This window comes from Epinephelus fuscoguttatus, linkage group LG16 (genome assembly GCF_011397635.1).
Source record: "Epinephelus fuscoguttatus linkage group LG16, E.fuscoguttatus.final_Chr_v1".
In the NCBI taxonomy this organism is placed as follows: domain Eukaryota; kingdom Metazoa; phylum Chordata; class Actinopteri; order Perciformes; family Serranidae; genus Epinephelus; species Epinephelus fuscoguttatus.
This window is the reverse complement of record NC_064767.1, coordinates 10,143,769-10,171,584: the sequence shown is the minus strand read 5'-3', so window position 1 is coordinate 10,171,584 and position 27,816 is coordinate 10,143,769. Positions and strand designations below refer to the sequence as shown.

General features: G+C 40.6%; 2 protein-coding genes across 2 annotated transcripts in view; one reads left to right on the top strand and one right to left on the bottom strand.

Moving 5' to 3' along the window:
• The first annotated feature begins 97 nt into the window (after nt 1–97).
• On the top strand, nt 98–3,507 carry pno1 (partner of NOB1 homolog). Its single transcript, XM_049599843.1, has 7 exons — nt 98–395; nt 1,712–1,858; nt 1,978–2,061; nt 2,488–2,548; nt 2,681–2,798; nt 3,028–3,098; nt 3,193–3,507. The coding sequence occupies exons 1-7, from the start codon at nt 198–200 to the stop codon at nt 3,258–3,260; spliced, it is 747 nt and encodes a 248-aa protein (XP_049455800.1). The 5' UTR covers nt 98–197; the 3' UTR covers nt 3,261–3,507.
• A 1,830-nt stretch (nt 3,508–5,337) lies between these two features.
• Nucleotides 5,338–27,816, bottom strand: part of LOC125903134 (calcineurin subunit B type 1) — a 43,271-nt gene continuing 20,792 nt past the window's right edge. Inside the window, exons 3-6 of the mRNA XM_049599844.1 lie at nt 16,359–16,535; nt 14,550–14,609; nt 13,762–13,946; nt 5,338–7,631 (exon numbers count right to left, since the gene is read on the bottom strand). Of these exons, the coding sequence (XP_049455801.1) occupies nt 7,584–7,631; nt 13,762–13,946; nt 14,550–14,609; nt 16,359–16,535 (470 nt within the window). The 3' untranslated portion in view covers nt 5,338–7,583. The remainder of the gene's footprint in view (nt 7,632–13,761; nt 13,947–14,549; nt 14,610–16,358; nt 16,536–27,816) is intronic.

The following is a 27,816-nucleotide window of genomic DNA, read 5'->3' as shown; positions in this document are numbered from 1 at the left end:
TACTTTAAACTCAATTTTAGTCCCTAAATGAGACATATTTGCTGATTAAAACTCGAATAATAATTATTTTCTGTCTACAGGCGTCGACGATGTGGCCGTTGAGGTCCTTTTCGTCGCACGAGGACACCCTCATGCCTGTGTATCCCACATCAGCCTCAGTTTTGACCGTTTAATCTGATTTAAAACTAGTTTCAGGGATGGACACCGATAAAACTACAACCCCAGAGGCTGGCCCCGCCATGGAGAGTAAAGACGACACGGAGTCCTTCACAAAGGTGAAGTCTAAAAAGAGTCAGAAGCGAAAACGCGACCAAGATGGAGCGGACATGGACACTGAGGGGCCCGTGGCGAGCAAGCGGCCGCAGTTTCCACCGATATCAAGCGACAAATTAAGGGTAACTACTGACTGTGTACATGTGCTCTGTGTGGTCTGTCAGTGGTACCAAATACAAATACAAACACTTGTTTATTCAATGTTATTTGTCTCCGTCTAGAACTAGAAACTATTTCGCGCATGCGCACTGTTGTCTTGTGACTGCACTAAATAAAGCTACTGCAAGTATGTTGTACAAGTGAGTCAGGGAGGATCAGCAGTAGTGGAAGAAGTATTAAGATCCTTAGTACAACTTATAATACAACACTGTAAAAATATTCTGTGTAAAGTAAAAGTCCTGCATTAAATATGTTACTTCAGTAAAAGTATTTAAGTATTATTGCTTTAATGTATTTTTTATGACAGGTTTAAGTAGTCATTGTGCAGTTGAATGTTCCCTGTCAGTAATTTACGACTATAGATGATCATTTGGATTAAAATGGCTGCTGCATTAGTGTGTATGTTGCATTTTACGGCTGTAGATGTTTATAGGTGTACTTGTTTTAACCCCATAGATTAAACTATAGCCTAGCTGTCAGCTTGTCATGGTGTCAGAAAAAACAGTCTTGTTTTCAGCTTTGTGACTATTCATATTCCAGTGGACCCATGAGGGTTTTTAAATAGTTTCTAATCTTAAGAAGTAGGATTATTCTCTGAACACACATCATGTAGTTTACCAGGAAAATACAAATTCAATATCACCAATGATTTTCACTTATAGGAAGGGTATGACAAATTAACTAAAGCTGTCAGACAAATTTAATGGAGTAGAAAGTACAATATTTACCTGGATATACTCAAGTAAAGTATTGGAGCACAATACTTAGATAAATATGCTTTGTTACAGGCTACCACTGGAAGGCAAAACTTTAATAATTAACCGCAGTTGTGTGGTTCTTTTTTGCATTATACTGATTTTTGAGACTTTTATTTCACTGCATGCAACAGTACGCTTGTGTAATGGCTGCAGTCACCAGCTACTTTGTAGAATAAGTTTCCAAATTAAAATATTCATACCTAATACCTACCCAGCATTATAAGGATTAGTGAGGCCACCCACAACTTTAAAATTAAGAATGCAAATTAATGCACCAGTAATTAAAAACTGAAAAGGCCAATCAGTCACAGTGACGAGTGTGCTTAGCACATTGTGCTGCTAAGACTTCTATTCACTCTCAAGGCACTGTGTTCTGCACGACTTTGACTTTTAATCATGTGTTTTTGCTTTTAAGGCAAAGTTTTTGGATTTTGTAACTTTAGTGGTATTCAAATGAATCCCACTTTAGTGCCACAGAACACAGTTATGCAGTGAAATAATTGTTTTGTGTGTGTTTTCAGGGACCAACTGAGATGCGCAAAATCCCCGTCCCAGCTCACAGGTACACCCCGCTGAAAGAAAACTGGCTGAAGATTTTCACCCCCATTGTAGAGAACCTGCAGCTTCAAGTTAGATTCAACCTCAAAACTAGGAATGTTGAAATCAAAGTAAGTTTCTCCATCATATTGAAGCCTTGCTGACCTGACTGAGCATTTTTACAATAATACCCACTAGCACTGTTTTTCTCTGGCGCCTATAGTTATGTAATATGCTTTTCTTCTTTCAGACATGCAAAGAAACAGAGGATATTGCCTCACTCACTAAAGCAACAGATTTTGTTAGAGCGTTTATTCTGGGATTCCAGGTTGAAGTAAGTACACTGATGAAAGGGTTTGGTGAGCTCTGCATGTTTTCATTTCATGACTGCATGATTATTTTTTATCAGGTTTTTCAGTCTGTTTTTGTACAAAATGTGTATTTTAGACACTGTTAAGTGTGGGGACAGTGGTAGAGATTCAGGATTAGGAATTGGATTTCATTTTTGGTGTGCTGGTACTGAACTGTCAAAGTATTTGACATCAACAAGTCAGTGTTCTGCACTGCTGAAAAGATAAAGCCATAGTCAAACAGTCTGTAAAACCTGCAGAGATTTTTGTAGATTGTATCGTCCAAATGTTGCAAATATTTTTGTCAGATATTCCTAAATTTATAAGCCCATTTTTATTCTTTAATTACTGTCACCTTTAATAGACTGCTGTGGTTATACGGCGTTAACGCTCACACTTTCTCTTTCCAGGATGCTTTAGCTCTGATCAGATTAGATGAGCTTTTCCTAGAAAGCTTCGATGTCACAGACGGTAAGCTGGCACTGTACCGACATGATATTTTTTTTTACACCCTTTTCGTCCGCTGCTGCAGAATGAACTCACCGTCCTCTTGATGTGTATTTAATTGTTTTCTATGTCGTCTCATGACGTTTGTCTTGGCAGTGAAACCTCTGAAGGGAGACCACTTATCCAGAGCCATCGGAAGAATAGCAGGAAAGGGAGGGAAGACCAAATTCACCATTGAGAACGTCACAAAGACTCGCATTGTGCTTGCAGACACGTGAGTCATCTTTCCTTCCACCATTACTAGATTATGCTGGTACTATTTTAGCAACATAATTATTCATCAGCATTTTATCACTGATAGAATTACTTACTGGCAGTTGTGAAGTCCTCCCTCGGGGGAATGATGATGATGATGATGATGACTTACAGACCACAGAGAAATGCCTCCTCTTTTGTTTCTCTTAACTGAAGCTTTTAACTCTCCCTCATCTGTCTCTCAACAGAAAAGTTCACTTACTAGGATCTTTCCAGAATATCAAGATGGCCCGGACAGCAATATGTAACTTAATCTTAGGTAAGAAAGATATTTGTTTATGTCACATCTGGAACTCTTTGAAAGCACATGTAGTGCTCAAAACTGACCTTTAAACCCCCTTTTGCCTCTACAGGAAGTCCACCTTCAAAGGTCTACGGCAACATCAGGGTGGTGGCCAGCCGGACTGCTGAGAGATTCTGAAGCCTGATTGGCTGCAGTGTGTATTTATCCTCCACTCCTCCTCCCATTGATGGAACCCTACATTGATCTGTGACTGTTTGGACTGACACCTCAGGTTCCTCTGTCATGGCCTCATGCACAAAGCTGACACACTTTGGGTCAGTTGACCCCAAACATGAGGCTAAATAATGATACATGCATTAACAGGGTGCGACTATCTGTGAGCATACGTTTGTGTAAATAAATAATTTCAATCCCGACGAACAAATGAGTTTAATTTGTCACTAGATGCTTTTTATCCACATATTTTTATGTAGAGTGGAAAAGACAAAAAGCAGGTGAATCAATAAAAGGTTTATGCCACTACTTTGCAATACAAACACATCCAGCAAATAAATAATGTAACTTATAGTCACATTGTATCGTCTTTGCACAGGCCACTGCATGCTGTCTGTCATCTCTTAACATGCTTCTGCACACAGGGATGTTCCCAGAACTCTTCCAAGAGCACGCAGCTGTGATATTAGTTGTTTAAAACAGTGGTTCCCAACTGGTCCAGCCACAGGGTCCTGATTTCTCTTTAGTCATTGTTCCAGGTCCACACAGCTCAGTGTGTTCAGCATCATACTTGCATTTGGCCATGTCATTGAGCTAGTTTGTATCTCTGTCATGTAGCTGTCCGTTAGTCACTCACTCTACAGCAGAGAACCGCACTTCAAAGTAAAAGCTCTGTGCGGGAAATTCACTGGACTTTTTACAGACTTAACACGTTCACGAGTTATTCATGGTCCATTCACAATGGACCCAGGACCCACCAGTTGGGGACCACTGGTTTAAAACTCTGTATTTCCATTGACCAGTGTGCTTTTGTTATCACACATCCATTGTGTTCCTTAGTTTAAGATTTGACGGGTGCTTTTTTAATTACATCAACTTGTTGCGCCCTCCTCTTCTGCACTGGCCCCTGACCAGAGAATTAACTCCCAATATTCACATTAACAGAAAATCGCATATACTTACATTGTCTTTTCCCAACTGTCTGAAAATTTGGCTAAAATTCGTGCTACATTTAGATGGCAACCCAACTACTGAAGTTATAAGGTGTCAGGTTTTTGATCAGAACCTACTTCATTAACACTGATAGTCCTACTGTCTGCTGCTGCCTGACAAATCAAGTGTGATCATGGCTGTACCAGGGTGTCTACAGGTCCTTAGAAAATCTTCAGATGTCTTAAATTCAGTGTTACAACATAAGGCCTTAAGTCATTAAACAGCCTTAGATTTCAATTTGTGAGGTCGTAACTACTGCAAACATCAATTTTTTTTGTAATTCTCTCTTTATTGGTTTATAGAAGCAGTATGAACATATGTAAACGAAATCCAGAACCAGATGAACATAAAGACCTTAAGCAAAAAAAGGGGGTAAATAAATAAGTACAATAATAATTTTACAAGTTCTAGCATAAATAAAAATCATCAGAATAAATTATAACTAAATCAAGAATGTTGAAACAAGACAAACATACAGAGACAGTGGGGGGGCTACAAGTCACATCAGTGTTCTAATACTAGTTTAGACAAAGTCAGGTCTAATGTTTGAGACATATCAACCATTTTATCCAGTTCTCAATAAAAATCTCCTGGGTTCTCAAACTGACAGTCAGTCTCTCCATTACATAGATATTATGAACCAAGTCAATCCATTCATCAATACTTGGTATTTCTTTTTATGGCAATTTCTTGGTTAAGGATTTCTTACATGCCACAATAATATTCTTAGCAGATATTTATTTTTCCTCCGCTTGAGTTCTGCTGAAGTCCACATCTCTAGTGTTACATGTCATTTTACTTCATACTTGCACTTATCTGTTGCCAAAATGTAGACACTAGTAGACACTGCTCAAGACCACACATATAGTACGTGCCTGCACTGCTTACCTGCGATATTTAAATAAGTAAATTGATTTGTCCAAAATTAGTCCTGAAATGTGTCTTGAACAGGTCTTAAAAAGCTGTCTGACACCTGTGGACCCCCTGCATACAGTCCAGTCAGTGACATCCTGAGGGAGGGGAAATGAAAAATGACCCAAAACATGGATTACTTTCAACATTTCAAAGTTTATTTAAATTTTATTTAATTTTCATACAGTATCAAGTTTCCAACAGTCCCACAGCATAAGATGCAGCATGCAGAAAAAGGAAAAAAAAAAGGTTCTCAAACTTAAATCTTTTCAGATATCTCCCACACAAACTAAAAAGAACCCAAGTCCCTCTGAGAAAAAATAGCACTTACAAACTAAAGCGCGGTCTGAACTATACAGAGAACAGAGAGCCAGAACTGCATTTAACAAATACTTATATACAAAAGAAAGGAAAAAAAACATCAAAATTTCCCCTTTAAGCTGAGTACAGTGTGTGGCAGTTTGAGACAGGATCAGATATGCAACTTTTACTGGAATAGAAGCATCTGGCTGACCCGGGTAAAATACAAAAAGTTACATGTAGTTCAGTTCATTTGGATTACCTCTCATAATATGTGTACATTTACCAAAGTTTGGCAACATCCATATTGTATACCATTAAATTCTTAAATATATTAACATCACCATCCATGTGTAAACAAGAGGATTATTTCAAAAAATGCATCTACATGCACAACAAAAAATATATTTCCATGTCATGCAAGCACAGGGAGGCCCAAGCCGTGCAGAGCTTTGGGATGAGGGACAACGGAGCACTCCTGATTCACATCTCTGACTGAAAACTCCTGTTCACACCTGCAGTCGGCCTCCAAAGCAAAAATAAAAAAGCCATCCCAATGCCGTTTATAGTAGGAAGCATTTTCCCTTAGAAATAAACATTTGGTTGAATTTCAGTTGTTCTCCCTGTTTGCGTGTTAGTGGGTGGGAGGGGGAGAAAATCAGGTGATTGTGACAGAAAAAAGAATTGGGAGAGGAAGCCAACTTTTGAAATGTACACGTTCCCAAAAATAAAAACTAAACAAAATAAACTACAATATACACTCTATCCCATTGCACACTGATCATGCCAACGTGTTAAGATTTTAAGTGTTCGTGTTGCGTTAAAGAAAACGGACCCGTCCTCCTCTGTAGCGAGAAAGGTAAGTATTCAGAAGGGCTCATGTGAAGCAGAGGCAAAGCCGTCTCCTCGAGCACACATTGATTAGCTAATATACACATATTGGTTAAAAAACGCTGCCTGCAGATAAGTCCCTTAAATCGTTATGTACTCCATTCTCTACTCACTCTCAGTTCTTCGCCACCAGCCTCTGTTCTGAACGTTAAATATAAATCTAATCTTTCCACTACAGTTCATTTCGTCAGTGTGAGCGCAGAGCTGTGTTTTGCTTTGGAGATTGTCTCGTGGATGCACACTGGTAAACGCAAAATGCTTCGTCGAGAGTAAACCATGTATCAGTTTGCAGCCACAATATTTTGTAAAGACATTTTCTTGGCATTAATTTGATCTACCTATGATTTCATGACAGGAAACGAGGATAAACACATTCTTAAGTATGAATAAAACTATAAATCTTATCACAAGTAAAGGAGAAACATGAACTGCTTTGCTGAGTGTCTGGAAGCTTCACTGGTCTAATCCAAACAGCTTGTGTGTGTGTGTGTGTGTGTGTGTGTGTGTGTGTGAGCTAAAACTGAGGACAGAAAGTCAGAAATTTAGTCTTGCATGTAATATGACTCGAGGTCGTGCAGCCGGAAGTGTCGGTGTGAGCGACAGCGGTGATGACAGGTAATAACTCGGACTGGTTTCTGGATATGTTCTGGTTGGCACTTCATACCCTACTTTCTAGTTGTACTGTAAGTCAAGTGTTAATATGCTATACACTTTCCCCTCACGAGACAACCGTAGATATACTTGTATTTTTTCTTCTTTATAAAAGACAAGAACAAAAAATAAATATCAAAAATAACAATTAACAAAAAAAGAAAAAAGAAAGGATGAAATATGAACAAGCCAACCAGCCTCTCCCCCCTCATCCAAAATTGGAGTTGCTCTTGCGAGTGACAAATAGATGTCCTTCAGTCTCTTAAAGTGCTACGACCAGGTTATTGAGAGGATTTACAGTTCAATAACACTTCAAAGTTGGCTTCACGAGGCCCGTGGTTCTTTTTGAAAGAAAAAGTGGCTTCACAGAGAGAAAGAAAGAAAGAAAGAAGAAGAAGAAGAGTAAGAGTAAGAGAGAGAGAATACTTCCATTGAGTTACACAGAGAGCGCTTTGCCGGACGTCTTGAGCAGATCTTCAGAGATGGTGGAGAAAGCGAGTGTCGAGGAGGAAGGGGGGGAGTCAGCAAGCGGAGGAGCGCTCACACGTCCACCACCATCTTTTTGTGTATATCGAGACCTCCGACCACCTGGAGGAGAGAGGGAGAGGGAAACAGAAGTAAACACACTCAAAAATCCAGCGCTGTTAGACGCAGTGAAAGAAAAAACACAAGTGTTACAAATGACATTAACGAAGGCTCAGTTCCATTAAGTGTCCCAGTAAGCCGTGACCGTGAACCAGCATGCACATCTGCACGGCCATGAAACTGCTGATTGAAATGGAACACAGTTATTGACTACATCTGCGCTTTCCTTACTGTGACAAATCAAAATGTCTGCTATGAAAAAACACCTCTCCCACCAAAAAAACTGTACGTATTCCACTATCTAAGGTTCGGATGTTTGAAAATGTGGGAAAACACTGAGAAGTCTGTGAAAAATACCCCAAACAATTCAGTTTCAAGTGATATGAAACAGAGAAAAGCAGCAAATCTTTAATTTCAAGAAGCTGCAAACAGTGAACGTTGGTGCTTTGTTCCTGGATAAAAGACTTTAAAATGTCTACTCTGCAGGATTTTCCTAAAAATCAATGTGTCAGAGCCATTTCTAGCAAGACTTAGTTTTCCTATAATTTTTTGAGTCACTCAAACACACCACCTGACCTGGCATCTCAGGAACCTTTGATTGAAGCCAGGTGTGCTGAGGTGAGTGTGCAGCGTGGAAGAGGCCACGGTTACTCTTAGTTTCAACTGTATGATAAAGTTGTTTGATACAGCATTGATTTAAAGTTTGTTTTTGGGAAGGCCTGTTTATTTGGGGAATTTTGTTTCATTTTTTGAACTCAACAGTCAAGATAATCAGTTCACAGCGTCATCCTGCATCTCTCCACACATCCTGCAAAGCAATCAACTCTGAACCAACTGAAGCACCTGGATCATCAAACAGTGAGTAAAACCAAACCAAAGACAGTGACTTAATCATATCTCTGTTATTGCGTCTGTTATTGAACTTATTTGGAAGCCGCATTATAATGTGTAAATTCATAGAAAAGTAATCCCTCTAGATCATCACTTATGACCAACTACAAGTGTGTGGTGTTTGTTTATCTGCAGAGACTCTGCCCTCTGCCAGTGTTTTCTTATTGTGCTGTGGATGGGATGTTCGTGGGCTGTGGCCCCCAGCCCTGAGGGGAAATTGTGGTTCCTTATAGTCGCTCCGATGTAGAGTAGAGAATTATAAGAGGTAAGAACAGGAGTGTGAAATATAAATACGTAAATAAATACAATAACATAGAAATAAAAACTGCATTATGAACAATGTTGACACTAGTACTTAAGATATTAAGATTAAATTATATCTCAGTGTGAAGGTACTTTGGGCAGCGACCAGACAGGAGCAGCACACCTTCAAGAGGATGCAACATTAGATTGTGGATGCAGCGCAGAAATAAGTCGAGGCAAAACACCAAGTTAAAAAATCTTATTGCAAAACTAGGGTGAATTTGAGTTGGCTTGAGACTGTATATCGTCTTAGATTTTGGATATCGTACCAAGATATGGCATATATGGTGTTTTTTCCCCTGGTTTTAAGGCTGTTTTACAATAAATGATGTTGATGTATCAACTTACCAGACTTTTCCATTTGTTTTAATGCTTGCTTTAACCCGGGTAGACGTTATATCCACATGATTAATTATCATTAATCATTTTTTAACCCCCCAAAAAACCAAAAAAACCCAATAGTCATCCCTACAACCTTGCAGCATCAGAGAAGGTTTTCGGTCAGAAATATTGTCATGTTTGATTTTGCATTGATGAATTGCTTTCAAGGAGGTTTAAAAATATTGACATATATATCATGTTAAGAGATATTGCCTAAAAATATCATGATATAGTTTTAGGGACGTATATATGCTATATCCTATAACTTTGAAGAGATGATCAAAATTGTCCATTAAATGTAACAGCTGTGTCATTTAGTGTCACACTTTCATAAAGTTGGAGGACACGTGACATATCTATTAAGGACTGGTCAAAATTGAAGCAGCTGATCAGGAAAAGTCTCTAGTTGTGGTCAAATGCCAAAAAAAGGGATCCTATATGTCCCAAAATGCAACTACTATATCACCCAGCCTCTGTTAAACATCAAATAACACCCCAACTCTGTGTGTGAAATCAGCGGACTGCCCCTTTATTCGAGCCCCACACAACAGTTATGTTTTAACACTCCTATGTGTTGTTATACTGCTGAGATCTTGCAGCAGCACTGGAGGTGTAAACACACTTTCCTTTACTACGAACAACCTTGTGACAAAAATCTATTTTTATATCCGTCGTCCTATTTTTACACCCTCTTTGTTACCGTTACGTGTTAAGTTGTACTATGAGCCAGACTGAAATCATGTCACGCCGTCTCTTCCCTGAACCTTCAAGTGTTTGAGCCGCGCCGCTTTTGTTACAAATGGGATCTAATACTCTCCTGCGCCATCCTGAAAATACACTCCCACAAGGACGAGAGCTCTTTTCAGTTCAAGGCTCCGGAGATGCAGCCGTTGAATGTGGGCCTTGTGTCTGTCAGAGTTACTGCCTTTCTGTTCAGAAAATGTCTCCGAGCAACGCCGGCTCCACCGGGGTCCAACGCGAGATGAGTTATGTGTGGCTGAGACTTTGCTCGCCTCTTTGATCTTGAATTAGATAATTAAGGACATGTGCTTCTGATCTGAATTGGTTTTAAAATCTGTTTCACAGCAGTCACAGATTAGCAAAATATCTCATATTTATTGTTTGCTGAGACAGAGCAGCCATGTCTTAACTGATCTACATCAAATCATCCATCAGCTATTAATCCAGAAATCAGCGGCCTGGCTTTCAGCAGGACTGCATCTCTTACAAAGCTCTGAATAGTCTTTTATTCTTGTAGGTTAATTACAAGTGTTTCTCTTAACCTTGTGGAGCAGGTTTGTATGAGTGTGTCGTGGTTAAAGAAATGTATAAATAACTCTTAAAGCAGCATTTCACTGCTGGAGAGATGGTCTTTTCATAAACCTGAGCTGTCTGTGCATGAGGAAGACGCAAATACTTTTTAAAAAAGGATCTACATTACTAGAGAGAACAGAGAAAAAGGGCTGTGGCATTTGCTTTTGCTTGAGGTAGAAAACCTACAACCACCACAATGCACTGTGCTGCACTGGGCCAATAAAAGCTCCCGCTGAAGGGTGTTGTAATGCGAGCTTCAATGTTTCAACACAGGAAACAATAAAACAGCTGGCTAGCAACTGTTAAATGTTGAGCTAAAAATAAGTTTCAGAAAACATCTGAGGCGAGACACAGAATCTTGGTTTATATTTTATCAGCACTGCTTAGCTTTACCATCTGATCTCAGTATTTTCACAGCCTTCATTTTCACAATACAGGAAACAGTATGGTGCCCACTTCCTGATCACAAATGATCACATTACAGCCAAACACTGCACTAAAATATGTTTCTGAAGACATTTCAAGTGAGAAGTAGGCAACACAGTGACAGAATCTCGGTTTATATTTGATCAGCAGTGTCTAGTTTGACCTGTGATTGGAGTTTGGTCTGTGTTTGATGGAGGAAGAGACAGAGGGGGGCGTCTTTCTTTTGATCTGCCTCTATAGTCTTTGTCTGTGGTGGCGGGCATACAAAAATGTGGACGTACAGCCAGCGAAAGACTTAAGCTGGGAGAGGAGCAGGGAGATCTGGGTGTTAGTAAGATGGAGGACATTTACCATAGTTCATTTACACATACTACCCACAATGTTATGATATGAAGCTGATTAAAAAAAACTTAAATCTTTAGTTTTTAAAGGGTCCAGCATAAAACATTTAGTGGCATTTAGCGGTGTGGTGGCTGATGTGAAAACGTGAAAGTCTTCTCTGTCTGTTCTGGGCTACTTTAGAACAACATAGTGAACTCTGTGGAGGGGGACCTAGAGATGTACCGATACCACTTTTTCCTTCCCGATTCCGATCCCTCAACCTTAGGTATCTGCCGATACCGAGTACCGATCCGATACGCATAAAATAAAAATGGATGGGATATGAATTGTTGTATGTCTCAACTCCTAAAACTCTATGTAAAATATTAAGAAATAAATACATAATAGTAGAATGAATGCCATAAAACTTTTTTTTAATTATTATTATTATCCAGTGTTGACACAGATCAAGACACAGGTTAAAGTGCAGCCACACAATTTGGTGAAAAAGACATTTTCAAAGCTACAGAATGCTTTTTAAACTCCGCTCTGTTTCCGTTTCGTTTGCCTGTAGCGTGCATATGCGTAATGACGTGAGGCATTACGTGGTATCGGATTGGTCATAGGCTGTACTCGCCGATATACGATACCGCATTTTAGGCAGTATCGGAGGCATTTCCGATACTGATACTGCTACTGCTACTGATATAAACTAAGGATAGACCGGTATCGGGCCGATATTTGAGTTTTTTTACTTGTATCGGCATCGGCTGATACGTGGGTGGGTTCGCGGATTTATTTTTCCCTGGCACTTTTTTTCATTTGAAAGTATGTGGTTAAGTTGAACAAAGCTGTTGAATCCTACTGTGTACAGTAGTTGTTGTTTTATTTATGCTTCAGCTTAAATATTTGTTTATTTTATAAAGACACTGCTGGAAGATTTAAGAGCACTGAACTCTTTTTTTTATTTGAATGTATGATAATAATAATAATAATAATAATAATAATAATAATAATAATGATAATAATCTACCTCAACTTTCCATCTTGTTTTAGTATTTTTTACTGTTCAATAAATGTTTCTTATTTTAGCAGTATCGGCCCCAAATATCGGCTCAAGAAAATCGGCAGTCCATAATCGGTTATCGGCTAAGGGTGATGGAAAAAAATCGGTATCGGCATCGGCCCTAAAAAATCCATATCGGTCTATCCCTAATATAAACGGCTCATTCTAAGGTAACGAAAACACAACGGTTCTTACTTTTAGGTTGTTATAAACTAATGTAAACATAGTTATGAATGTTATATACCAATTCTGACTATAGTTGCCCCTAAATCCTACACTCTGGACCTTTAATTAAGGCCAAAGTACTACCGTAAAACTAAATTAAAAGCCTTGTCCCAATTAAACGCCGCAGTGTGGCTACACATTTTGACAAATAAACGCCCGTCTCACTTAGACGCCTGGTCTGGTTGTTAAGCAGTTCATCTTTTTCACAGAAGTTCTTTGGATGTGTAAAAGCGGGTTGTTAGCTACCTCAAATTATGTGTCAATTCCTTGATTACCCTTTAAGTTATTTATATTCCGTAAGTCCATAAGGGTCCTCAGATCAAAAGGGTTTTTAATAAAAATTAATCCAAGTTGTGAGTGTTGTTTTAACAGGAGAAAGCGATGCGTTGGTATGGTGGGTGCTGTAATTCTCTCTGTGATGTGCTGTCTGATATATTATCTGAAGCCTCATTTTTATAGAAGTAATATTTATACTGGTTTTAATAAACTGTTTGATCATATTTCCTGAGCAACAGTTTTGTGTGAAAGGAATTAAAGGCCTGTCCCAAATATAGACCTGTTGATTTCAGTGATTTAAGCAAATAATAGCCCGGGCTACTAACTGACGTTTTATGGTATGTCCAATTCAACAAAGGAGAACTTTCCAACAGAAGTACCATGTTGACTGTGAAGGTTTCCCTCACCCAGTGTTGCAATAACCCTCTCCCTGCAGTAATACAGCAGTCACTCCCTATTTGTCACTAAAGACTCATATTTCCAAAGAAATTTAGTAACTCTCCACCCTCCTCACTGATTATTTTAATGAAACAAACCTCTAACTCTGAGCTTCTTCTCTCCTTATATAAGAATCATGCACTCCTCATTATTGCCTTCTCACTATAAATATAAGCTTATTTCACAGTTGTACTCATTAATACTGTTAGATAATCTTAGCTGGATGGTTTCAATGTAGAATAAATGTGACCTTTTATTTGTTGCTTGGTCCAACACTCCTGTAGTATCACAGTCAGCGTGTTTTAGTGCCACATTATACACTATGTTTATAGCCCTTGACAACAGCAAGCATGAGCCTGAAACCCAACGCTGTGAAGCCTGAGCGAAAAGCTGTTTGTTCCTCTAAAGTTTTTTTTTTGCCCCTTTGACATTTGCCTTCACCAAAACCGGCTGCATCAGCAGAAATGTCACCGCACCCCCCAAAATACTTACTGCACAGAACTCTTCAAAGGATATCCTGCCATCTCCGTCCTTGTCTGCGTTGATAATGGTTTTGTCCACGATCTGCTGGAGCTGCGTGTCCTTCAGGTTGTTGCCTACCATCATCTTCAGCACCTGGAAGAGCTCGCCGTTGGAGATGTAGCCGTCCTTGTCCATGTCATAGATCCTGAAGGCGACTGTGAGGGCAGGGTGAGAGATGAGAGAGGGAAGGAGCAGACATAGAGTTATAACAGAGTCTACATCAGTTACAGAGCTCCACATGAAGAGAATTAATCTCTGAGTTCATCTGCTAGAGGAACATTCGTCTCAGTTACATAAAGTCTTCACCTGTTCTTAAACTTTGTCCCCCACGGTAAACTCTTGAGCAAACCAAAACAATAAGCCCTTATCAGATAATGCTCTTGTTTGGCCTCCAGTTACACCGGCTCCACTACAAGCAGCCGCATCTCAGCTTTCTCTGAGCCTCTTTGTTATGAGAGTAGTTGGACTCGCTTTGAGCCTGATCCTACACACACACCTGCGCTGAGCACTGCTAGAAACCTGGCTTCAAAAATAATAACTGGATAGAATTTTGCACACTGCTCAACATTTACATCTTTCCTCACAGGAGTTTTCATTGTCCCAGTGGAGCAAGGTGAGACAAACAGAGCGGGGGAAACACAGGAGACTCAGCCGCGGCTGGTTTAAGTCCCAACGCAGCAAAACAAGCAGATGTATTCAGAGACAAGAGACCTCGAACCAGCACCATATTGCTGTAATGAAGAAGCAGCTTTACTTACACCGGAGCTTCTGTTCTTTGTCCCCCTTGACGCTGAACTGTGAGACTCCCTCGATGAACTCTGGGAGAGGAGAACAACAATCAGTGCTATGCTCTACGGTCTCCACTGACAGAGCATTCACAAACATTTTACAGTTCTTACTAAAAGTTCTGACAGTATTTAATTTGCTTTTTTATTGATTTCCAAGGCTTTAGATCTACACTTACAGATTCCCTGCTCCATTTCCTCATTTCAATCATAGAAATCAAAAATTATATTTAATTATAGATTATAGAAGATTATATTTAATAATGCAAGATAAGATAAGATAACTGTGTCTTCTTAAAATTGGAGAACAATGGATGTTTCGTAACACTTATCTTTAAGGGTTAGGGGATTATTCCCCATCATATATTCAGTTCAGATTCAGAAAGTGGATTTTCTTTACCAATCCAACGCTGCTGATTATATTCCAACTAGATGTCACTCAGCTTGTGGCGCTCAGGTGCCGAAAAATACATTTAAAAAACTCAACAGCGATGTCACTTTCCTGAAATCATGACCTGGTTACTCAAGATAATCCACAGACCTTGTTGTGAGCAGTTTCATGTAGGAACTATTTTCTTTCCACCAGACTACACCTGCCAACTGTATCATCGCACAGAGGGAAGCGTGCATCTACTGCTAGCTCACCTAGCACCACTGAGCGAGCTAACATCACAGCTCAGGCGTGTTTACATGTCAAGCTGTCACTGGCACAGGCCTCTCGTCTATGAGTAGATGCACGCTTCCTTCTGCATGGTGATATGGTTGCTGGGTGCAGAAAAACATGTTGATTTTGAGGTGAACTGTCCTTTAATGTGCTTTGTTACAGAAAACATCAAGGTGGATTAAGTTCTTGTTTTGTTTTGGCGGTTCTTTGGCTCACGTGCTTTTATGCACTGTGGTGAAATACAAACGCTGAAATTGACAAAGCTGGTTTTACAGCATATTTCTCCTAGCTGATGCCATTCTTTGAGGGGTTTCTATTGTGTCACTGCAAACCACAGCTGTGGTAGCAGGTAACACCTTTTATTTTCTTTTTTTTTTGCTCTAGGGGTTAAACATGACTTTTGACTTGCACGCTGTCCTTTCAAATAAAAATACCTCTGTGATACTGGCTTGATAGAAAAACTAAACATGACTTCTGTCCAGGGCTGGGCATCATTTAAAATATTACGATACCAACAATAAGAGTGCGCTGAAAGTAATACCGATACCAATGAGTTTTTCGTGTGATACATTTATTTTTTCAACTTCATTTGGTACCCCTCATGTGAATGGGAGCATTAAGTTGCATGAAACACCGCTGTACTTTTAAACATTTTGGTGGCATCTCGACATGCTGCCAATTCATTCAAATACACCATGATTCCTTGAAAGTATTGAGTACATATTCCCAGCCCTAATTCTGTTAGATATAAATGTTTGGTAGTACAGTCACACTTCCTCCACACACTTCTTGTTCAGCTCAAAAATACATAGCAGCCTCTATATTTGATGCAACTGTCTGGTTCTGAGCTCGGTGTATGCTTTCAAGGCAGGACAGGATTAAAGCCTAGATGTCAAATACCATTGCAAAACACTATTCACATTGTGAGTGCGCTAAAGTCACAAAACAACTGTGAAAGCAGCACTGCACTTTGAGAAAACCATTCTGAAATATGATGAAGAACCTGTGCCAATACCATCAGCAGTGTTGTAGTATCTTCTCACAGACTGACACAGACCAGAGTCAAGCTGTAAAATCGAGAGCAGGTAGTTCCCACAGCAGCAGAGTTTATTGCTTACCTTTAAAGTCCACCTCTCCGTTCCCATCCGTGTCAAATATGTCGATAACCCTTTGCACCAGCGGATTCTGTTGCAGCTCCGGCAGCGACATGAACTCCTCCACGCTGAGTGAGCCGGAGTTATCTAGGTCGAGTTTCTTAAACCTCTTCCCTAGCCTCTTAATCTCATCAGCATCGACTGAACAAAGACAAAGACAAAAAAAGAGAGAGATCCGGATGAGACATTTTCTTTGCACACATTCAGGTGGCGTTATCTTAGATGATCAGAACTGTAAGAAAGCACATCATAGGGTACACAGGGGTCAGATGCATGGTGCTCTGACAGCCCCATTATGTCACAGCAGCCATGTAGGGGGGTAATACTACAAGAAGAGAACAGGAAAGAGTTAAAAGTGAGCCACGGTGCACTGTTCACCTGCAGCAATATTCTCCTGAGATGGATAAAACAAAATGACATATACAAAGCCAGTGGATGTTTGTGCAAACCATAAAGATCCCTGCTAACACCTGCATGAACAGTAGTCATAAATTTTAGTAGCCAACACTTGTAACTAGGTCAAGGACACCACTTCCGGCCTGCACTAACCGCTCCAAGCTGCATACCCACAATAACCACAGTACATTTTGTTCTGCTTCTCTCCACAGAGACCTCAAATGGGTGCAACTATTGAAAAAGCTCCGACTGCTGGATCGCAAACGTCACATGAAGCTGATAGAGAACAAGGGAAAGGTGGAGAAATAAGAGCAGAGGAGAAGGAGTGACAGAAGAATCAGAAGACAGAGAGACAAATACACAGATATAACTTTGGCAAACTTACAGCCTTTGTAGTCTACTGGTGCTTTTTTATAAGAGGGGGTCTGAATCTTTTGTGTCCCTGCCATCAGAAGCAGCCCCGACTCCCCGGCCGGTATACTGAACAATGGCAAGGAGTAATCCAGAAGCAATAACAAAGCCAGTTGTCAATTACTATATAAGCTCATTCACACATAGTCACATGATCCCACTGGCCAACCACAAACTACTACTTCGCTCGCTTTAATCTGGGGTCCTAAATGACACGGGCTATCTATTAATCTTAATACGTAGCTAGCAGAGGGAAGGAGCAGAGGGTGTGTGTGCCAGATCTATGAGGTGAGGAATTGAGTTCATTCCAGGTTGAGTGACCTCCATGAGGACAGCCGGATCAGGTGAGCGACAGGAAAAGATAACACTGAAAGGCTGACTTATTATGATGTTAACTGTAATGGCACAACAGCCGAAATTGGAAATGGAGCAGTGTGTAGGATTTAGTTGCATCTAGAGGTGAGGATTACAGAGTGCAACCAGCTGAAACTTCTCCTGTGTACCATGTGTGAACTCCTGGTTAGGACTCCTTCAGTGTACATTGTTCAGGAGATTTTTACCAGGAGCCGAATTATCCGCAGAGGTCTCTTCTCTCCAAAACAAACAAACAAAATGATTAAAACCAGTAAAAAACACTGAATAAAGCAGTTTCTCCTTAAAAATCATTGTTTTTCTGATGCTGTTTGGCTCATCCCAGAGGGACTACTGAGGCAGATGTGAAATAGCAAATTGTCCTATCTTGAGCCAGTTTTTGGTTTGTTCATTCTGGGCTACTGTAGAAACTTAGCAGTGCAACATGGCGGACTCTGTGGATGAGGTCCAGCTCTCTATGTAGCTATATGTGACTCATTCTAAGGTAATGAAAACACAACAGTTCATTTTTTAAGGTGATTATGCACTAAGGAAAACATACTTATTATAATATATATAATTTGTGCCAATACATCCTGCTAAATCCTACGTACTGGACCTTTAAAGTTATGTCAGATAGTTAACTTCATTGTAAGGTTCGTATCATACCAGATACCTCTTTCTTTAGATTGTCACATTTAGTGTAAAATAAAGTATGCAGGCTCTGATGTGCGTTAACATAGGCAGCAATAAACTCCATCATAAACACAGTCACAGGTGACACATCAAAAGAAAACGCTCCATAAATGTATATGCGTCCATACAGGGTACAAAGGTCACTGAATGGTGTCGTAAGAATGACAATGATGCCAATCTTGTGCCATGACCTTCAAAGTCCTCAGATCTTCACCTAGTTGAACACCTATCCATGTGTTCGATGGCGCTCTCCACCACCATCATCATCAAAACACCAAATGAAGAAAAATATTTTGGAAGATTGTGTTCATTCCTCCTGCAGAGTTCAGACACTTGAGACCTTCTGTATCTACAGTGCACAGTAATTAAAGATAATGTATGCACTTCATATGCATTCAAGATCGAGAGAAAGACAGAAAGTGAGAGAGAGGTGTGGGTTGTGTTTTGGGTTTCAACATTCGGACACGCTGTGCTACATCAGCTCGATGACTAATCAGAGTGTGAGTGTGGTGGAGGAGTAGGGAGGAATAGAGAGAGTGACAGATATCGAGAAGTTGGGATGGACACAACCGCAGCAGTCGACTCTTGTGTTGGTTACAACTGAGGAACCTTTAAATAAAGAGCAGTATCACTGTACAAATAAGCTGCACACTAGTCCCTGCAGCACACACATTATCAGTGTATACCGCGTTGAGTCAACATGTGTCAACTCCAACACTCCTCTACATCTGACACATACAGTAGAACAGTTATGACACAGTGCTTCTCTTCTGGATAGTTTATGGGGCTTCTTTGTTCTGTGTGTGTCTAATAGTAAAGCTGACAAAGAAAGTCACATGACAGCAAAGAGTTTTATTTGCTCAAAGGTGCTATAAAAATCCTTGAAGGGCATTGAGAGCACAAAAACAAACAGTAGTGACATTATGTGCAGTAAATATTTCAACTTCTGGTTTCGAACTCAGCACCCTTCTTCAAGCAGCCGCAAGCAAACAATGGAGGTGGAGAACAGTAGGATAAAGATTATGTCAGTTCACCTGTTCTGGGAAATATGAAGCCACATGTCATATAAAGACAGTCCCACAAAAATATGGTGTACTTGTCATATGGTGAGCAGTTTAAAACATTTTAAAGCAGAAATTCACTTGTTGTATGTTTTCAAATTTGAACATTTGCTGATTTCCCAAGTGAGGGGTCTGCAACCTTTACATATTAGAGCTTGATATGAAGGTAGCACAGCCCACTAAGTCTAAATCAACCTATCAACAGTAGTAATAGGTCTAAACAAACATTCATTAATATGTTTTACCACAAGGTGGCTCCTCTGCAGAGGGCTCTTTATGATTATTTAACTTTGCATGCATTGGCGGTAAAAGCAAACAACCCTCTCCACACTCTATTAAATATTTTATTTTCCCTTTTTTTGGATTTGGAATCCATAGCTAGCCTTGGTAGGAAGACTCAAGACGAGCTATTGCGATTGAGGTTTGGCAAAATATAGAGGAAAAGGTGCGAGGCCATAGATGTATGAGACATAATTTAGTTGACGAAATGTTAAAACTGTTTTCTTATTTGGTGTATAGGCTACACATTTTTACAGTTGGAGAATGTAAGAACTTATTAAGGTTTACGACGATGATGAATTAAAATTAAAATATTAAAAAATAACTGTTATTCATTTACTTTTTTTTTTTTTTTGTCAAAGCCTCAGGGAGCCACTGGAGAGGAGCGAAAGAGCTGTATGTGGCTCTGGAGCCGCTGGTTGCCTACCCCTGGTCTAATTAGTATCTGGTTCCTAAAATGTTGAGGCAGAGGGTACTTGCTGTAGCTCTGGTTGAGGCTGAGAGGCTGTCAGCAGATAAACAGATCTGTGTGGGTACATGAGAGCCTAAAAAAGAGGGTGGATCATGGGGAGTACCACCAGTTGGTCCAGGAGCTTCTCCTCCATGATGGCTGTTTCCAGTCATATTTAAGGATGACTCATGGGCAGTTTGACAACCTGCTGTCTATCGTCAGGCCGTATAGCTCTGGGTATCCAGCAACTGCTACCACCAGTTTCTCCTCCATTGTTTACCAGCTGTAAACTTGTTGCTGTGACCACCACAGAAGGCCTGCCTCTTGAATCATCCAACTGGACAATAGGAAAAAAAGACCACAAAAAAAGCGAGTTCAGAGCACTCTGGCAAAAACTGCGAGCAAAAAGCTTCGTTTTTATTAAAACAGTTACAAAAAGATGCCTCTAGCTGCTAAAACACTTTCTGTGTGATCAGGGCCTTAGTCTTCTATGATGGCAAATTGAATATATTTGCATTGTGTGTGGTTGTTTGAACAATAACAAGAAATTTGAAGACGCCCCCTTAGGCTGTCAGATATTGTGATGGCCATTTGTCAGTTGTTTTCTGACATTTCTTTTTAAACCAGATTATTAACTGTAAAAATGATAAGCAGATTAATCAATAATGAAAGTGACTGTTAGTTACAGTCCTGGTTTAACAAACCTGGTATAGTATATTGTAAGAGTGCGACAGACTAAGCTGACTAAAAACTATGACATTAAAAGGGACAAATTAAGATCAGCATGCTGATATCCGAGTGAGAACCTAAAGTATAACAAATTCATTTCCTCTTATTCTCGTCCTGCATTAACATCAGCCTCTGTTAAACCGTATGTGTGTGCTGTGCTGTGGTAAACTGAATTTGTGATGCAAAAGCCACAGCAGCCTGTTGATTAATAAACAATGTTTTTGCCCTATGCGTCTGTAGGAAACAGTCATCAGTATACAATGGGTGATTGCTGTACTGCGTTCATTTCCATGATCTTTGCTCACATAAAGAGGGTTTATTCTGAACGAGGCGTCGCTGGTTTACTGCTTTGGTTTTATGTTCCTGACAACTCCTGATACATGGTGATTCTGCACGTACAAAATCTGATATATGCCACAAGGTTTCTGTGTCCACTAGGTGTGAGTTATCAGAGCCGAGCACACGGCTGTCCCCTGACACAAAACACTTCCTTATCAGCGGCCTCCTGTTTCCTGTTCACAGCAGATGACACCAGCTTGGCTCGTAGCCGTCGAGCCTGTGTGAGGGGCATCGATGCCACAGATAATCGCCATACCACTGGACCTAAATCAAAGGCATTATTAAATCAAGAGAGCCGGTGGCACGGAAACACATCTTTCTTTAGTTTAAGTATGGTTATGAATGCATTTATGATTTAGGGTTCAGCCTCCTCCTTGCACACACACGCTGCATTCTGCACGTGGGTGCGAAAACCAACGCCGCAGAACAAGTGAGAAAGCAGCTCTCGCTTTTTGTCTGACAATAACTTTATAATTAAAGAGCACTTGTCAACAAATAATAGGATGCCATTTTCAGGGCTGGCTAATGAGGATGGAGGGGATAACTCAGGTACTTGAGTGTGGAGAGTTCAACTTGAACTTGAACCTCTCGGAGGTTCTGTACGGGTGAAAATGGAAAGAGAATAACACAGATTAATTCCTACATCGTCCAACAGAAAACACTACCAGGGTTTTGGGGTTTCATTCTCACACTGGCCAACGATGGCCACTGTGTGGAAGTGATGATCAATTAATCATTTAAAGGTCCGGTGTGTAGGATTTATATATTGGCAGAAATGGAACATGATTTAATAAGCATGTTTTCTTTAGTGTATAATCACCTGAAAATAAGAATCATTGTGATTTCATTGAGCTGTTTACATCTACACAGGGAGCGGGTCCTCATCCATAAAGGTGGCCATGTTGCACAACCATGTTTCTACAGTAGCCCGGAATGGACAAACCAAACACCGTAGTTAGCAGCCCCTCTGTGACGAGCAGCGTTGGAAAACATGTTTTTATGTGAAGCTGCTTTATTCAGTGTTTTTACTAGTTTTAATCACCTAGTCCGTTTGTTTTCGAGAGGAGGAGACCTCTGTGGATAACTGACCCTTCCAGTCCCGCCCCCAGACGCAGACTGGCCAATCATAATGTGGCAATGGGCCGGCTCAGACCAGAGTCCGACAACAACAACACAGCTGTGCTCCACTGACTCTAATGCAGCCGTTTCAGATTTCCTTCATTTCCAGTCTGGTTTTGTGGATTAGGAGCTAAATGTTGTGCCTGGGGCACGTCGTGTATTAATGATACTAGTTACCTGGAGAGGTTGGAAAAAGATATGCAGTTAGTTACAGTGTGGGCTCCATGCTTACTCTGACAGCTTGTTGGACCATCGCAACGAGGCAGGGCTTAGCGAAAGGTCAATTCAGCTCCCAGTGAAAATCTCCTGAACATCTGGTTTTTAAGTTATCAGAGAAAAAGGTGAGCTCACATTAGCAGGTGGAGAACCACCGATTCTTTAAAACAAAGCTGCTTTATTCATTTTTTACTGGTTTTAATCACCTGGTCTGTTTGTTTCGGAGAGGAAAATAACTCTGCGGATAAATGGCTCCCGGTGAAAACCTCCTGAACAATGAACACTGACAGAATCCTAACCAGGAGTTGATGCTTGGCACAAGGAAGAAGTTTTAGCTGGTTACAATCTGCAATCATCACCTCTATTTGCCACTAAATCCTACACACTGTTGTTTTAAGACATTTTTAAGCTAAAATGCCAAAATTGACAAGATACAAGTTTCTAAAATGTAAATTATCTATTTACTATTGACTGTTGGTCAGACAAAGCAAGACATTTAAAGATGTCCCAAGGGGCTCTGGGAAATTGTGATGGGTATTTTCCAGTATTTTTTTACACTGCGTGATTTATCAAATAATTGTAAGGTTAATCAATAATGAAAAAATAAAAACCATGACATGCAGTCCTAAAAATGTGTTTGCACTCATACTTCTGTAAACCAACTGTCCTCCAACAGCAGATGTTAATGCTAACCTTTCAAAACGGCTCCTTGTCACAGTTTAAGCTCCTTTTGTTGCTACAAAGGCAGGTCAGTGGGATAAACCGGAGCACAGATGAAAAATCACTCTGACATTTACAACACATAACAAAGTTTTGGTGCTGTCGCTGAGCGGAGAACATCTGAACACCGTGTCCAGATCCTTTCCTGCTGTCTGGAGCTGCCAAGTGAGTAGGTACATTTATTATTCATGCAAGCAAGGACAACAGCTTTCTCACAGTCTGAGTCCCCTTCCCGGTCTCGACCCAACAAGTCCCGCGTCTGCCAGCATCACAGACAGACACGGCTCCCGGCTGATTCAAATAAAACTCACGATTAAGATGATGATGCAGGACTTTAACTACAGCAGTTAGTTTAACCGAGTTATCCGACATATGGCACGTTGTGAAATCTGTTACAGGCGAGAGGTAGAGAGTCCCGTCTGCATCGTATCACAGCTGGACGTTTATGGCACCACAGAAAACCAATAAACTAATGAGGCTCTCTGATTTAACTTCATTATCTCATGCTTTTATGCAAACTCTTTCCAGTGAGTGCAGTAAAATAAATTTCCTAGATCACCAGCTTTCCAAGCACCGACTGCCATCCTCGTTCACGGCAGCCAAAAATCTCAAAACGTGGTGCGATGACAGGTATCGAAAAACTGTTCAACAAATAAGCTACTAGCCTTGGTTTGCTTACAGGAGGAAGGACAGAGTAAAAAAAAACTGGAACAAAGTGTCACAGCTGTGGGCACAAATATGAGAGCCAGGGAGGAGAGGTATGAGATGTTCTTATTATTTATTTTATCCCAACAACACCTGTACATACGATTACAGACAGCAGGGAGAATTACTGCTGCAGACAAAGTGATTGAGATCTAATGAAATATTTAAAATGCCATCTTCCTTGTTGCTACATAAAAACAGGATGTTGTCGAGGGATTTCATGTGAAATAAAATAGGTGGCATAAACCTTCAAAATGAACCCTGCTCCTGCTGATTGCTAGCCTCCTCCATGACCTCCGCTTGCAGAGGAGGAGGAGGAGACAGTCTTGTTTTTAACCCCAGCATCGGGCTATAGCCTGCGTGTTTAAGCCTGCTGGCAGCAGAGACAGATGCGACGATGTGGGCGATGCTGCAAACTGACACTCAAATGTGCACCTCTGTCCCGTGTGGCTGGTTAGATTATGGATGAAGGTACGGTAGAGCTGCAGGTTTTGCATGATGGCGGAGCTGGCTGCAGATCCCTGAAACCTATGATCGCATTTTGCACGATAGATCTTAATATATACAGGACGCCGGTGCATGCAAGATGATTCAGAAAATAAAACTATCAAACATTAAAAGGAGGAGAAAAGGATGGAGTTTTGATTTACATACATTCATTTGGTACAAAACAGCGAAATATCACACTAAATGATGCATTTAATGGAACAACCAAGGAAATAACATCCCAAAATGTTCCCCTGTGAAATAAGCGGTTGTCTTAGAGGGCTGCTGCTCAGTCACAGAGGCTCCTCACACTGCTATGCTAATGAGCGGCTCTGAGGGAGACCCAATGTAACTGTGAGATGATTATGATAATCTCATATACTCCACCACAGAGCACACATACAACACACACGCACGCACACTTTCATAAGCGCTGTATGTACCCTCAACTGTGTTACTAGGCAACTGGAACCCGTTAGCCCCCCAAAGTAGCCCACACACACACACACACACACACACACAGATGAAAGAAGGAGGAACATTCTAACAACTGCTCATGAGGTGTACGCCATGAAAACACATGCATATGTAGATGTCATCAGGTTTTGGGTGCACACAGGAGGCTCACACTATGTCTGTCACATACATAAGCATCAATTAACATAAATAAGCAGTGCGGTGTTCGGCCAAACAGCCTCCTGCTGGTCCGTAGCTTGTCTTGCATGTTCACCCGTAGTGTCTGCGCTGTGCTTAGAGTCATATGTGAGTGTTAAATCCTGAACTTCAGTTGTAAGCTGTGTGGAAATGAAAGTTTTATATGTGTTTGCAACAATGTCATCGAGACAGGTTGTTTCATTGTTACATCAACTGCACAGCAAAGCAAATACTATAGGGTAAAACTATTTATTCTATTATAAAGGGAATCTGCGGAGCAGCAGCTGCAACACAAAGTGGGAAGAGTGCAAATAGATAGATAAAAATAACTAGGGCTGCACTGAATAGTTTCTAAATCAGAGGGGTTTTTTTAAATTTTTTGCATGCCTGTTCATTCACTAAGGCTGGTGTTTCCTGCAGATAAAAATTAGGCTACACTAATATTAGTAGTGTTTACTCCATTTGTAGAATTAGATTCCAGTGGTGGCTGCATGCGTAGGATTGTTTCTGACTCATGTGATCCAATCATTTCCAATAACTTCAGAGTAAAGTCAAGAAGTCAAAGTTTATTGAAAAAAAAAAAAAAAAAAAGATAGATGTGATCATTTTCAAAATTCTCAACATGTTTTTATCTAGAGAAATATTCTGCTTCAGTCTTTATTCGCCTTTCAAAAACAGCATTTTCCACTGCTCTCTCGCCTGCTGTGCACAAAAGGAGGCATGCACATGCATTAACAGGGCGGACTACAAGCACCATTAATTACATTTGTTTATTAAAGAAAGATCATTTGGTTAAAAAAGGAAAGACTAACTAAGTTTTCTGTTTCATGTTATTCAGTCATGTTCAATCTGCTTCCTGTTTTATTCTGTAGATTCTCTCCTCATGTCTCATGTCTGGTTTTACTTCCTGTCTTTGTGTGTTTTCCCGCCTATTTTCTGTCACACCTGTCTTGTCGTCCCTCCCTGTTCCCAGAGTCTTCCCTTCACACCTGTTCTGTGTTAGTCTTGTTTGCTCCACCCTAGTGTTCTTAACCACAACCTTGTTGTTAGCCAATCTCCATTTCCCTCCTTTTGCTCGTTTCCTCCTACTCCAGCTGTGTCCCATTCTTGTGATTGGTTTTCAGTGTATATATACACCTGTGTGTTTCCCTTTGTGCTTTGTCAGTTTGTCCTGCGTTCATCCCTGTGTTCTTGGTGTCATTCCCTGAGTTATATTGTTTATTAAGTTTTTTGTATTTTGCCCAGTTTAGTTTCGGTTGTGCTTTCATTTGGACTTTCAGTTTTTTATTGGCTGTATTAAAGCTCGCTTTAGGTCAATACTTCAACCTGCCTTTGACTCTGCATTTGGGTCGTCCAAAAAATGATTCATGACAGTACAGCCCCAACAAAAGCAATACTATTCCAATAAGATGCAAATCCAAAACAAATACAATATGTAACCTATAATGTCAAAGTCAGGTGTACAGTATGGATCATTAAAATATAGACAGGAATCAGCAAGTTCAACAGCATCTTCAATACCTGTGTTTTTGTAATTGGTGCAAGCGGTCCACAACCTCATCTTTGGGCAGCATCTCTGCCGGCACACTAAACGTCCCGCTTAACCCTGCAACATTACCGGCACCACGGTCAACTGCTAGCTCGAGCTAACCACTAAACAGCAGCACAGCTGTGTGAACAGAAAATCTGCTAAGTGCAACTGGCTTTTCCTCCCCATTTGTGTTTAATTATAAAACACAATGTTCCCAAAATGTCATTAATGAATTTGTCCTCTTAAGCACGCTCAGCCCTCAAACGGTTCACCCTGCACAGTAATGGAGACATGTGACTGCATTAACACGGCGAGCCTGGACTGAGACGAGCGGGAGAGAGATAGTGATAAACAGAGCAAAATTCAGCTGGCATACTCCTGATAATTACAGCTGCATATACGCTGCTCCCCAAACACACAGGATACAGTGTGAGGGCGGGTAAACATGAGAGGGTGACATGCACAGCTCTGTAATTACACAAGTGTGACACATGACACCATGCAAATAAGCATAATGGGGTTGTGCTCTGCCAAGGATGGTGGAGCGTCGTCTGGGGGACGTATCAGAAGACAACACTGTGTCACAGATATAAGATAATGAAAAAGCCACGGGTTGTAGTTATAAAAGAGGAGCACATTAATTAGTAGTCATGAGAAGAGCTGCTTGTGGCTCTGGAGAGGTCAAACACAATAACCCTGACGATGCCAAAAAAGTAATTTCAGCTTGGGCATGGAGTCAAGAAAATTACTTCACAGTTACAAAGTGGGAGCAGGGAGTCTGAAAGATATGGCCCATTAATAATCACATGGGATCTAATGAAGAGATGCAGTGAAGATGCATTATGGGAAATGTAGGATCCAACCTTGTTGTGAGCAGTTTCATGTAGGAACTATTTTCTTTCGATTGAACCACAGCAGTTAACATTGTCGTCTCACAGCAAGAGGGTTCCTGGTTTGAACCCAGGGTGTGGGAGCCCCTCTGTGTGGAGTCTGCATGTTCTCCCCGTGTCAGCGTGGGTTTTCTCTGGGTACTCCGGCTTCCTCCCACAGTGCAAAGACATACAGGTTAACTGGTGACTCTAAATTGTCCGTAGGTGTGAATGTGAGTGTGAATGGTTGTCTGTCTCTATGTGTCAGCCCTGTGATAGTCTGGTGACCTGTCCAGGGTGAACCCTGCCTCTCACCTAATGTCAGCTGGGATAGGCTCCAGTCCCCTGCGACCCCCAACAGAGTAAGGGGTTACAAAAAATGAATGAATGTACCACAACTGCACCAAAT

Excerpts from the sequence above, each read along its gene's own strand:
- pno1 (XM_049599843.1), top strand. The coding sequence starts at position 198 with ATGGACACCGATAAAACTACAACCCCAGAGGCTGGCCCCGCCATGGAG. Across the intron at positions 396-1,711 it reads TATCAAGCGACAAATTAAGG|GGACCAACTGAGATGCGCAA; the intron begins GTAACTACTGAC and ends GTGTGTTTTCAG. Across the intron at positions 1,859-1,977 it reads CTAGGAATGTTGAAATCAAA|ACATGCAAAGAAACAGAGGA; the intron begins GTAAGTTTCTCC and ends TTCTTCTTTCAG.